This window comes from Clytia hemisphaerica, unplaced genomic scaffold (genome assembly GCF_902728285.1).
Source record: "Clytia hemisphaerica strain Z4C2 unplaced genomic scaffold, Clytia hemisphaerica genome assembly, whole genome shotgun sequence".
NCBI classification, from domain to species: Eukaryota; Metazoa; Cnidaria; class Hydrozoa; order Leptothecata; family Clytiidae; genus Clytia; species Clytia hemisphaerica.
Genome location: NW_027104185.1, coordinates 393,804 through 408,075, shown reverse-complemented (window position 1 = coordinate 408,075; position 14,272 = coordinate 393,804). Strand labels below are relative to the sequence as shown.

The 14,272-nt window shown below is 35.8% G+C and overlaps 1 protein-coding gene across 1 annotated transcript; it reads left to right on the top strand.

Moving 5' to 3' along the window:
* Positions 1-2,650: 2,650 nt before the first annotated feature.
* On the top strand, positions 2,651-4,688 carry LOC136814860 (putative sodium-coupled neutral amino acid transporter 11). The gene has a single exon (XM_067071287.1). It carries the CDS (start codon positions 2,756-2,758, stop codon positions 4,598-4,600), a length of 1,845 nt encoding a protein of 614 aa, XP_066927388.1. The 5' UTR covers positions 2,651-2,755; the 3' UTR covers positions 4,601-4,688.
* Positions 4,689-14,272: the final 9,584 nt, after the last annotated feature.

Genomic DNA, 14,272 nt, shown 5'->3' with positions numbered 1-14,272 from the left:
GCCTTACATGATTAAGAGCATTGTTCAGTAACTAAACACATGAATTTTGAAGGGGCGAAAGGGTTTAATCAAAATCACTTTAATTTATCTTTACCGAAATTTTCCTCAGATTTTTGGTTCTAGACTGGATAAAGTCTATGATGTAAGACTGGATCTACCTCGAAACCCGTATTGGATGTACTTTTATGAATTTTACCAGATTTTTTGTCCTTTTTCGACGAATTTTCTTCATTTAATTGAAATTCAACCTTCCTTTATACAAAAAAGGTCATTTAGACAGCTAATTATCATTTTTAATGACTGAAACGAAAATACTGATGTATCATTTAATCATAGTATAAGAAAGCCGTGGCTGGAATATGTACCGAATATTATCTTTTCAGTTAATTGCTGTTCTATCTCTGTCTCCGAGCTTTATAAGAACATCAAGATGCTCAGTTTATTATTGGTAGATAGTTTTTGAAAATTTTCTGCTCTTATTTTCCATTAAAAAAAGTTTTTTTATTGCTAGATATCTTTGAATCTGTACCCAATAGAACAATTGAACTAATTTTGGACATATCTTATGGGTATTTTGTGGAAACAATAGTTTTTCGCCAAAATTGAAATAATAAGAACTTTATTCAAGATGACAACTTTCCTGTCAGTTTGAATGATAAATTTTGAAGGTGCTGGCTTGAATTTTCACAGTATTATCTTGATGTACTTTTTCATTGATTTCTAAAAAGATTTTACTGAAATATTGCGAAGGCATCCGAGGCACTTTATTAATTTTTGAGTTCTTTCAGCCCAGCCATTTTGTGCTTGTTTAAATTTCTTATTGTTGATCTTTCCTTTACAATGATTTTATAATGCAAGTGTATTATCAAGGGCATATCATTAATGTCGATTTTTAACGTTTTTCAGCACTTTCTGAAAGTAACTTTTCTATTCAATTGAGCATAACTTTTGATCTAATGAATCGAATTTAATAAATGACCCATCAAATTTTAAGTTTATCTTTCTTCTTTCCAATGAAACAGGAATGGTTCTTTAAAAGTTTTTAGATTTCGAGAAAATTAGTTTCAAAGAGAGAAATTTTTTTTGTGGCGCACCCGGTAGTAGTTCGTGCTGCCTTTTTAGGAGACTTTATAGGTGAAATTCAACTTATTTTTTCGCCGACCGACCGACCGACCTATTTTATTGGGTAGCTTGGCCCGTAAAACAATAGATTAAATTGGCCTCACCTGAATACAGAAGTTAAACTGGCTAAGGAAAAAATACTCTTCTTCAACATCATAATATGCGTTTTATAACATTGTATTGCCAAGAGTGTGAAAATTTTATCCACAAGAAAGATAGTCTCAGAAATCATAACTATTTTGTATTTTGGAGTGGTTAGACGCACGTTATTCTTTAAGATTTTCTGTGCATAACCCTATAGCTATTTAGACCACTGACCTTTATATAACCCTGGACAAAGCTTCTCAATCCCAGCCAAGCAAAATCTTTGATCGGAGTTTTTTGAAAATTGGTACCCTAATGTCGGCACTACTCGATAGCGGTGTAAATGCATCGAGAGAGCTAGGTCTACTTTCCTTCAAATTCTTTTGATGATGTAGCGGCGTTAGACGTTAATTTTTAGCATTGCAATGGCTTCTCCTTGGGTACCAATTCTAAAAAAACTCCAATCAAAGATGGCAGATATTGCTTGGTCCAGGGTTACATAAAGGTCAGTGATTTAGACAAACACCAGATTGAATCAGAAGTCCAGAGTTTTAAAAAAAGACCATGGCTTTGTCAAGCAGTATAGTGTGCACTAATGGATCAAGTTGGCGTTAACCTAAAAATGTATGCGATATTAGTAATACGTGTATCGTATGCCAGTATGTTTAGACAGACAGTACAGGTTCGGACGGTGTCAATTGGATGAATCATAAGGGATCATAAGTCTAATTAAGTGAGCGCAATGGAATAATTATGATTCAATTGCCGAACAGAATGAAATCACAGTCATTCGATTTGATCGACTTGCCGTTCGATTTTTTTCGATAGTGTAGCTATATAAAATGGACGTTCGCACACGTCAGACAGACTTAATCTCACGTCAGATTCAAACTATTCAAGCTATCCTGAATACTCAGTAGTATAATGACGTCTTTACACATCCCCTTCTCACAGACCCGGTAGGACTTTTTCAACCAGTGGGGATAAAAATAACGGACTCAAACTCGATGGGGATTGGTATTTCCATAGTTTTTATGGCTGGGAATTTCAATTCTTTTGTTTTTAAGTCAGAAAATTTAGAGGGGATGGGAAAAACAGCATGATATTTTGCAGTTGGTTTATTTGATTATTTCCAGTAGGGAAAGAAATTGGAAGATTATTTTTCCGATTGGAGACGATATTTTAGCCAGTTTTTCCAGTGTGAATGGTTGGTCTGTGAGAAGGGGGTGTCTCGACGAACGCCAGATTAAAATTATTAACACTGCCTATTTGAAGCCGCGTTCAATGAAAATCAAACCACAACAAAAATTAGATTTCAGAACAATAGAAATAAGAAGAACAGATCTTCATCTTCATGCTCAATATGAGTAAGTTTTTGTTTTGAAATTTACTGAAAAGAAAAAAAAATTGAGACAATGATTTTAGATTTCTTTAAAGAAAACAATTGATACTCTTTTTGATTGATGATTTTGAACGATCAGTTTTGAGAATAAACATTGACTGGGTTTGTCTCACCAGATAATTTTCCAGATTCGCGAAGAAGTTTACAATGTCTGGCAACGAAACTCTGTATTCGAGCAAAGAGAAGATAACAAGTCCAGTGAACAGCCTTTTACTTCAACAACAGCAATGTTACCAGAAAGATGCTGGAGATGATGAAGAATCAACTCTGGAGAAAAATGAGCACAGTGAAGCAAATGAAAGCTCTTTGAGCTGGGATCATCTCCATAAGGTCTTTGATCAAGGATCTGAAAAAATGAAGCATTTGTTCGGGGAAACGGTAAACTCTCTAAAAGAAAAATACAATAAAACCAAGTCGAAATTAAAGCCTCGGAAAGATGCAGAAATCCCGGAGACTGATGCAGAGGGAAATAAGAAACAGAAAGATATTCCATTGCTACAAAAGATGAAAGAGAAACTATCGAAACAAACACCAAAAGAATCAAAACCACGTATCTTCGTCACCAGATCATCCAAAGAATTTGCTCAAATCCAGATCCAAGAACAGTTTGCAAATCTGAAGACAACCTCACAATACATTATACCTTTGTTGGGACCCTGTATCGTTGCATTACCATATGCATTGAAACAATCTGGTTTGATTCTTGGAGTATTGCTGATATTCTTAATCTCAATGTCCATGGACTATGCTGAATGTTTGATGAAGCAATGTATGTCATCAACCATTGATAAACAAAACAATATTGCAATGCTTGGCAAACAATTTTTCGGACGTTTTGGATACTTCGTCTACTTTGGAGCACCTTATTTACTTCATTTCTGTATCCTCTTCGCTTATTTGATCATCCTTGGAGATGCCAGTACTAAATGTATCAATACCTTTGTATCAATGTTGACCATTGAGTTTGCATTTCATCGCAACATTGTTTTATTGCTTGTTTTCTTATTGGTAATACTGGCATCCTTGATTAAAAGTGAGAAGCTGATTTCGAAGATTTCTTCCTTGGCCATTGTTCCAGGTACTGTCCTTATGATATTGATTGTTCTCCGAGTGTTCACGCTGGGCGAAAAGATTCCACACGTGTCCGAAATCTATCATCCGTTCAAATACCTGGGCACGAATATTATCCAATCAATTGCCGTGGTCACTTTCACCTTCATATGTCAACACAATATTCGTGCGACTTACATGCAGCCACACGTAACCAACAATTATGACGTCAGCAAGCCAGTAGATATGGTTGCCTCGTTTACTTTGGTTGTAAACCTTTTAATCTCAGGTGCAGGATATACCACGTTCAATGTTTTCACACAGGGAAACATTCTCGAAAATTATTGTGAGGAAGATTTTATAGCTGGTTTAACTAAAACATTTTTCATGATATTCATCATATTTCTATTCCCTATTGAATGTTTTAACATTCGTTTGATGACAGATGAGCTAATCATAGTGCATCACAGATTTAAAAACATTTTCCATTTTGTTGCAACTTTTGTGATTCTATTGCCAATCTTCATTGGTTCCCTTTTCATAGACTGTCTACCACTTATTCTTGAGATGGCTGGAGTTGTATTGGCAATTCCTCTGATCTTCATTCTTCCATCCGTTATTTTCTTAAGAAGATTCCCTGGAAATGTGTTAGCATCTGATAAGCTGCCATGTTTTCTGTTTATGTGTCTGGGAATCACCTTTAGTGTGATTGGTTTAGCCGTAACAATGTCATCCAATCATAATTGTATCCATTCGAACAATCTGTTACCGTACTGTAATGGATCTAGTGAGCTTGTTGGACCACTGATAACATTAATGTCGTTGAATACGAGTTTTACGGACGACGATATCTTAGCAATGAACACCAACGTGAATATATCTCGACTTGAACAATACGGGTTTGAAAACCTTACTGATGTTGTGAATGCATATTTAGCTTGAGAAGAAAAAATATGTTTTTGTTGATGAAAATGTACAATTTTGATAATTTGTTTTTGTTTTCATCAGTTTCTTTATGCAACTCAAAGAAAAGGTGCCTTTTGTTAAAAAAAAAAAAAAAGAGGCACCGACATTTAAAGGCTAAATTTTCTTTCTTGAGGAGCAAGTTTTACAAGTTTTGAGGCATAGTTGTAGCGCTGGAAAAACCATGTGTTTCAGGCCCGGCGGAACAACCGTAAAAGTGAAGAGGCTAAAGGCTAAAAAAACTAGATAAAATTTGCTAGATATTGAAAAAAGAAAAAAAAAGTAACCATCGTACATTCAAGATCTCTTGTTAAGGCCGAACCAATCAAATCACTGTTGTGAAGAAAAAAAATGTCGAAGTGACGTTACTTGCACACTCGGCCTACCGTGAATAGCACAGGTCAAAATCATATATTTACACTGTGCCGACGAATCGAGATTCTATTCAGCGCGCAATCAACGAAGACAAAAGTAACCATGACGACCATCCAAGATCTTGGATGAGGCTCAAAGTTGATATTTTTATTCCCGTCGTTGAAAACACAACTTACAAAAGTCATCAATGCTTTGTAAAAAGAGTCAGTGATAGAGAATCATAACATAAAGTCTGTCTATTATTTCGATTCAATTAAAGTGACATTTCCATAATTAAAAGTTTAGTAATTACTGTTATACATTTGGGGATCATATAAAACATTTCTTTCGAAATAAACTCACTTCAATTTACACTTGGAGGTTTCTGGGGAATTCGTAAATAGTAAACTGCATACTAATACAGTCTGCTAGACATTAATATGGTAATATTTGCTCTTCATCTTTGATTTTTTGTACATTGATTAGATTGACACTAGCCTGGATATCCAGGCTGTAAATTATTTCACAGTCTAGTTTTAGATATTTTATGTTCTGATTTACAGCCTGGTCTCCCTAGAGCGATTTGCATTCTCTTTAAGAGAATGCAGTCCGCTTGCTTGCGCTCACTTCGCTGAAGCCGTAAGGGCCAATCTACACAGCGCGGAGCAATTCTAAAGCAAAAATAGGATAGTCCTCCAGTTGCTAGTGAAGATAGGGCTTTCTGTTACACGAAAACATGAAAAAGAAGAAAACAGAGGCAAGTTCATTTTCCAAGAAAACATGGTTGGTCATGATAATGCATGCAAACTTTTTTATGGACTTTGGTGTAATCTTTGTATGTTTTTAATAGTTTTAGATCTTGTAAGACTGCTTTTTATTAATTTCTGTTTTGCTGCCCTGGGTTGGCTAGGAAACATGGGTTTTCACTTTCATTCTCTAGGGAGACCAAGCTCTATAATTTAAGAACTTTGTATGTTGAGGTAAATTTTGTTTTTTCTTAAATTTTGAGCTTGGATATCCAGGCTAGATTGACACATGTGCGATAAAAATTCTATTATTTGTCTTCAGAGGTTAATATATTTTTTGAAAACTTAACCTCTGATACTCAGGGTACACTCGGCCTCGTCTTGAAACGATCAACAAGGTGATTGCGGCCTTCCTTGAGATATCCAATCAATTTTTGTGAAAGGAGTGCACCTCAATGAAATCCTGTTAAGATAATTTTTCATAGCATTATTTTCAAAACGAGGCACGAGTTGGTCATTACATAATTTATGATAAAGCCGATTGCGATCTATCATCACTGGGAAAAAAGCTCACCACGTGCATGCATTTAATTGAAATTTTGGAGAAATCAATTAGTTTCCGAGTCTACAAAATTATGATGTTTCTAGGCCTTTTACTGCTTTTCGAAACTGTAAAATCTGTACTGTGAGTATTATAAGGTATTTGGACTTTTCAGTAATTCTGGGGCTAATTTAAGTTGACTTTATTGTTACGTGGTATTCGAACATCCTCGCAATCAATAGTTCCGTTGTGGCTCATTTAGTTTTGTTTTCAAATTGGACTGTTTTTTTTGGAATGCAGGCTAGGAAAATCGAGTCATTTTGTAAACAAACTTACAACGGGGGTTTTTTTTTCTCCTGTGTTTCTGCATCGGTGCAGGATCTTTTTTACATATTGACTCAAGTTAATTTTGGGTGCGTTTACGCAGCCCTAGTATCTGGCATACCATATTTTAGCTGCAAGGGGATAGTTTTGATAGCTTTCCCCTTTTGTTAAGGGTTCTGACCATAGTCGGAAAATTGATTTTAGTATTTGAACATAAAAGTTATGTTTTAGGTTCTTTAACACTTTCAACAAAGAATTGCCTTTATAAATTGCTTTTAAGAATTTAATCGTCAGCCGTGCAAAATTACTCGAATCTGATTGGTTTAGAGGAGTGCGATTAATCGTTAATTGCGCTATTACCCCTTTTTGCACTCTTCGGCGGGGGGACACTTTTGCCCCTTTATTCTTTTCTCTCCCAAGTCCTTATTTACTGACGATTACCTCGGAATCGTATGTTTTGTCGTGCAATTAACGATTAATCACTCGTAACAAAGGAGAAAATACCGTAATTTGCACTCACCCTTTGGACTCGTGCAAATTACTATTCTCTCCTTTGTTACTCGTGATTAATCGTTAATTGCACTCCAAACCATACGATTACTAGTACTAATTGCAAAAATGACGTTATGAACTTTAAAAAGACGTTAATAACATGTTTGCATCACCTTCTTTTATAAAAAGTGCTAAGTTTTAATGGGTTGTTTCGAAGTTTTTTCAAACTGTCCGCAAAGAATTGAACTGTTTTAAATTTTTCGGAAAAATTTTCTAAATGAATGCATAAAAAACTATGGCTGGTTTTCTATGAAATATTGGGATGGAAAATAATTGGTCAAAAAGCACTATTTTTAAGATTTTGAAGCAAATAAGCTTTTGTTTTAGAAAAATTTTCCGAAAAATAATTTTAGTTCAATAAAAGATACAACATCTACCGCAAAAAAAATTTTCTTCGCAAAAGTCTTCGTTTTCTTCTTCATCAAATTTTTTCATTGCGTTTCTTAAATTTTCAGACTCACAGATAATTGGGCCAAGTTGAACATTTACAAGAATTTTTGTCATTGGATTGGTCGTTAACTATTCAAACAAAAACTTTTATTATATTTTTCTAAAGAACGCGTCATCTCTATTATTTTGAATAACCAATTATGTGAGCATCTTGTAAAAACTTCAATACAACTGAGATAATTGGCCTAACAGAATATGTATAACATGCCACAGTTTTGTGGGCTACATCAAGTAGAACTTTATGTTTTGTAAGTCGCAAATATTAAAAATTCACTATGGTCAGAGCCCTTAAGGCATCAGTTTATCGTACACAAATTCGTTTTCCCTCAATCCCATGTTACAGTTATTTCTTTTGAGGCACTCAAAACAGAAAAGATAATTTATTCTGATATAACATGTTAAACCTAATATGAGACCCCCCCCAGTCACCTCTCAAATCACGCAATCACGCAAAAAAAATGTCCAAATCACGTTATCACGCAAAATTTTTCTTTAAATCACGATCACGCCACCCCTTTTTTTTGATATGGCTAGATATAACGGGAGTATAACTAACACCAAACTTGTTACTTCGGTTACTATCAAAAGAGTATCAAAACAAAGGCAATGTAAACTCGATGGTAACCTTGTAATAATTTTTGTTTAGTTTACAGTGCTTCATGCAAACCACGTGCGATGGTTAAAGTTAGACTTTGTTCGAAATACATAAATGCAAAATGAAAAAATACAATTTGTAAACCTAAGCAATATATTTTTTATTAAATGTAATACTTCCGCCGTATCGAGAAGATCGTCCAAGTAAAAAGGTTGCATCACTTGAAATCGAATCAATATGATTTGAATCGACATTCACAATTGTTTCATTGTCATCATTATCACTTTCGGATTCATATTCTGGGATTTCATCTCGGTCATCTGCTTGTACTTGTTCGTTTGTATCATCTCTTGTATTTTTAGTAGTTCTTTTAACTGTTTCAGAATTGGGAGTGAGTTCTTCGTAATATGCATTCTCGGGTAGAGTGCCTGCTCGAGCCATCGTTGTTTCTTGCCTTCCACTCCGTTGTCTTACGACTGCACCATTAATTGATGCCCACTCTCTCATTTCTTGCTTTTGATAATTTTGTTTTGGTATTATTTCCTCGTTTTGGAAATGTTATATCTTCCAATTTCACTGCTGTTTCGGAAACAGGATACCATCTTTCCCTGCTTGTAAAATAGTGAGTGCTCCAGTTTTAAATAGCCTTGATAGATTCTTTGATAGAAGAAGAAAATGATTGTGCATATTGTACCATGGTTTGTGTTCCTTGTTTCTTGTTGACGGTGGAATGCAAATTTTCAACAGCCAATGTCATACAACTTAATAGATTGGTTCTTTGATACTGGTATGTTTCAACATTCTCCTTCAATTTCTTCAATCCCCACAGCAAGATCTTAATAGACTCTGTTGTTGCTGCTGAAATACTTCCTTCTGGACCATTAAGGCTTTTTTTATGGTTGACTACAGACCGAATAGATTCGATGTTTGTAGAAATCATTTCATCACAGCTCGTAACCAATGATATTACCTGTTCTAGTGACTTTAAGGAGTAAGTTTGATGCTTCTCACCAGACGATCTCAATCGAACGGAATCGACGATCGAACCAGTCGAACCAAATCGAACGCAATCGAATCTCAATCGAACGTCAAAAATTTGGGTAATATTCGATTGGTTCGATTGTCGTTCGACTGGTTCGATCGTCGATTCCGTTCGATTGAGATCGTCTGGCTTTATTCTTGCAGCTTTCCAACATCCAAGCTCTCAAACATCACAAGCCGAATGAAATTACTTTCGATTTCCCGTAGAAATTATGCGATGAACAATCTGGGGGTCAATGAATCGACGATCGAACGCAATCGAACATCAATCGAACGCAATCGAATATCAATCGAATCTGAAAATTGCAGTAATATTCGATTGAGATTCGATTGCGTTCGACAATCGAATTTCAATCGGTCGATTGCGTTCGATTTGGTTCGACTGGTTCGATCGTCGATTCCGTTCGATTGAGATCGTTATCGGCAATTTCTCCCAAGCCCCTTAGAAACTGTGCAGTTTGTTTTAAGGTTGTCAACATTTTGATTGACCCAACACGCTTGTCAGCACAGTAAATGACGTGATCAAATTTGACAGCAATCCCAGTGCATTCGTAAAACGTGCAGTACGCGGTAGTACCATCCCGGCTTCCTTCTGTGTCTTTTTTTCCAGCAAAGATTTCAAGACCACTTTTGTTCCAATAATACAAGCAAGTTTTAGAAGGGAACAGAAAACCATCTTTGTATGAAACGATACATTTAGGACTTTGATCCACACGAATTTGGTTGATCAAATTTGTCTCCAAGTTCAACAGTGATACACCTCTGTTGTGAGATACAATAAGATCAGTATCCATTCCTTCAATCTCCACTACTTGATTCCATTCAAAGAGATAAGTTATCTTATGGCTGATGTTTGCCTCCATACCAATCGAATTAGATTTCATAGAACATAATGAAATAAATTTCACATCTCCAAAAGCGACATACACTCCATCAGAACTGATGAATGATAGAGCTTCGGGTTGATAACCAACACATTCTTCACCGTCATAAAACAACACTTCATTTTCCTTATGGTGTTCGTACTTTTGCTGGTAAACAGCTTTTTGTTGTCTCAGTAGACGTTCTCTACAAGATGTGAGGGTGCCATTAGAAGGAAGATTGAATAGAGCCATTTTCTCAGAAAAAGCTTTCTTAGAATTAATTTTATTTACTGCTACTTTTGGATCAGAAGCTTTATCGACAGGATGGAAGTAAACCGAGGATCCGCCATAACAATAAACAATACCACTTTGATACCGGATTCTGTCACCATCGCAAACATCAAACAGCTTGATAGTCTCACTGATAGGATTATGCAATTTAGCTTTATATATTGTTGATTCATTTGCACGTAAGAATAATAAATATCCATGCATACCAACTGCTACCGACGATAAGTTTGCATATGCTTCTTTACGGTCCAGCTGCGTATAACGGATTGTTTCTGGGACTATCGTGTGCGTCACATAGTCTGAAAGTTTTTAATGAGAATATATGTCAAAAATTTATGAATCATGTTAAGTGAAAACTACTTTATTAAAAGGTTGTTGCTATATGTTTTATATCAAAAGCCTTTAGATGTTTTTAACTTTCTTAAGAGTTCCAACATGTTCCGAAAAAACCTGTCCTGATTTGAAAAAAGTTGTCCTTAATAAGGAAAAATCCAATAGTTATAGGTGTTGGGTTCGATCAAATGGAATAACATACCTAAACTTTCAATATATGTCAGGAGAGCTGGATTACAGAGAGCGAGAACAGCTGAAGGATTTTGACGGTCCCTATTGCGAACAAAGTCATTACTTTTGAGATGAGATTGGATTTGCTTTCGAACCTCAGGATCAGCCCTGTTTCTCAAGGTATAAAACAATGAAAGGCAACCACGTTCATTGAGCAATTGTAGATACCAATTTGCGAAACTAGCCTTGCATGTTTTAAGTACATGCGGTACGTCTGGAAGAAGTGAAAGCAGTAAAAGATACGGATGCTGAAGCTGTTTTAAACAAAGTTTATTACCAGATTCGCAATCGACGGTTATAACAAGTACTACCCGTTTAATACATTTTATGTCATACTTGAGACATTTTTCACAGGCTCTGAGCGACGGGACAACATGTGTCTGCCCTTTTAATGTACACTCAGCGCACACGTTGTCATTTTTGAAGCACTCGTCACAGTAGCTTTCGCATATGTTGAATGTATCGTTTTCACACATTTGTATCAGTCTTACTTGATTAATGAACGAACTCTTAATGTTATCACCTATCCATTTTTCGAGCTGTAATTGACAGCAATTGGTAGAGAGACGTCGTTATCCAAGCTAGTGACAGATGAAACCACGGCCTCACAAACAATGTTTTCTACCAATGTTTTTCTCTCAATGAAAGGTTTGGATGCACAATATTCATAATTTAAATCAGTTGATTCCAATCCGACATTAACGTTACGGTCTTCATCGAACTGTATCGAAGGCTTAAGAGCAGTTCCTTCATTAGAAAATGCTACCGGATACACCTCAACTTTACTGTTCTTGACAATGGCTGATTCGCTGTCGATTTCATTTCCATTTTTCAGCAGATGATAATTCAATAGAGACAAATTTTTGATAACACCTGATGCGGTTGTGTAAGCTGCTTTGCGTTTCCTGTAAATTGGAGATAAAAACTTATTGTAACGATATTTATTTAAAAAAGTGTTTTCTGCGCTTTGAGTCAACCTTCAAGAAACGATGCAGTGCAGATACAGCATAAGACATGGTAGATATAAAACCAAACCACTCCCTAAACTGAAATTTTGCTTTTGCGTATACGACCGTGAAAGATCGCCAAACGTCTTCTGGTGCGAGTTGAAAAAATTAAAAGGCGTTGCTTTATTCAAAATTGAAGATAAGGAAACTGCGAGCTGCCCTTGGCAGAGTGTTGCCACCGACGAAAATTTGACTTAAAATCTCTTTTTAAACCAAAAATTTGACGCCACTTAAGAAAACCTTTTGCCTGAAGTGCCTGGTTTACATACGCTGAATACCCGTAACTAAACAAAAAGAATTACACAAGAACAATTCTCATACCTTAAAGTTTCAATAGAAGGTCCTCCAAAATTCATTCGGGTCTCTTTCGTATTTTCTTTCTTGTTACCAAAACCCATCGGCCCTCGAAGAAAATTGTAAGTGCTCTCACCACCAAGATGGACGATCGATGCGAAAAACTCGGTGACATCATTATCATAAGGATGTTTGGAGTCGTAATATATTCTTGTCATGTTATCAAGATATTTATAAAATATTCGATCTTTTGGGATCTGTCCATCTCGAATTAGTTTATCCAGACGTATATTTACGGCCTCGGATTCTTATAAAGTAAACAAAAATGATTTTTTGATAAAAAATGTTTATCACGCTCACGAAACACAGTCTCAATCACGTAATCACGAGTTAAATTTCTTATCTATCACGATCACGTTCGTTCCTCCCATCACGCAATCACGCATTTTAAAATCTCAAATCACGAAATCACGAACTTAAAAAACGCCAATCACGCCATCACGAAAACCGCTGGGGGGCCTCTAATATGACCATACATACACGTTTTTTTTTTTATAAGGAACCGTAACTTTGCTCTGAGCCTGGAGTTCCTTATTTTTACAGAGAATTTTAGTCTCAAAGTTCCTTATCAAGTTCCTTACTACATAGGAAATTTTGAACTTTTTGCCCCTTGAAAGATCAAAATTTGGTCAAATTAGTCCCAATAAGGTACATTATTTTCAAATCCACTTATTCTCAGCCTGAGCAGTTCCTTAACAATTCCTTATTTTTTGAACCATTTTCAGCCTCAAGTTCCTTATAAACGTGTTCCTTATAAAAAAAAAAACGTGTAATGTCTTCCATCTATTATGTTTGGATAGTAATATAATACACTGAGGCATGTGTGTGATAAATCTTTTCACATGAAAAATGAAGGCAAAATGCTATGCTTACCGTATTAAATGCAAAGATTAGAAGTCTGATAAAGCTGCGTGCAATTTTGAAAATGTTACTAAACGGATTTCAATGTTGTCCAGGGTTGTTTTTCACTCAAATATTTTTTCAAAGTGTATCACATCACATCACATCACCGTTCACTTTCACCTTTAATGGTATTTTTATTTACACATTTTAAGATGTCAGATAGAAAATAATTGTGCGTTATGACCCAGCTTCAAAGATCTTGTATATTGGGAAAATATTGATAAATTCTAATTCTAATTCTAATTGAGAACCGGGGAGTACTAGGGTTTTAAACTGGTCACAGGTGGATCTAAGACAATAGAGCAAGCACGTCGGAAACATACGAAGGAGTTCAAGGCTCATAAAAAGACAATGAAACTACAATAACAAATTTCTTCCTCTGATAAGTTCTGCATGGTCTAAAACCGCCTATGGTGGCGGGTATGTGCTACCCCCAACACATACAATAAAGAAGGAAAATTTTATTGTGTGAATTCTAAGACCCTACACCCATGGGCCCTACATTGGAATCAATTTACCGAATTTCGATCTTTAAAAGGGGAAAAAATTGAAAATTTGCTATCATTCCGACCCTTAAGTGATTTTTTAAGTACCTTTACTTAAGGTTGGATAGTAGAGTTTTATCTCGGAGTTTTTAGTCCGATAAAAAGGCTTAGAATATAAACCCCTCCCCAGACTCGTTCCCTGCATATCATTAGCTTTTCGATGCTTATTGATAGCGCTAGATAATACCAACATCAGCCTACATCAGGATATTCTCTGGCGTCAATAATCAGTAAGTAACGTAATTAATAAAGATAAATTTGAGATACACTCCCGGGGGTACTAGGGTTGCGAGCTTACGAGGAGTGTCGCCCGACTTTCGAACTTTGGACCCTTACCGGGACTAAAAAGGAGAAAACAAAGAACAATTTTGGGAATTTTACGACCCTTAGCGGGACAAATTTGACCAATTTTGACCAAATTTCGATCTTTCAGGGGGTAAAACGTTGAAATTTTCCTATTTTTCTGACCCTTAGTGGAACTGAAATTTGATTTTCTGATTTTTCCGACCCTTAGCGGGATT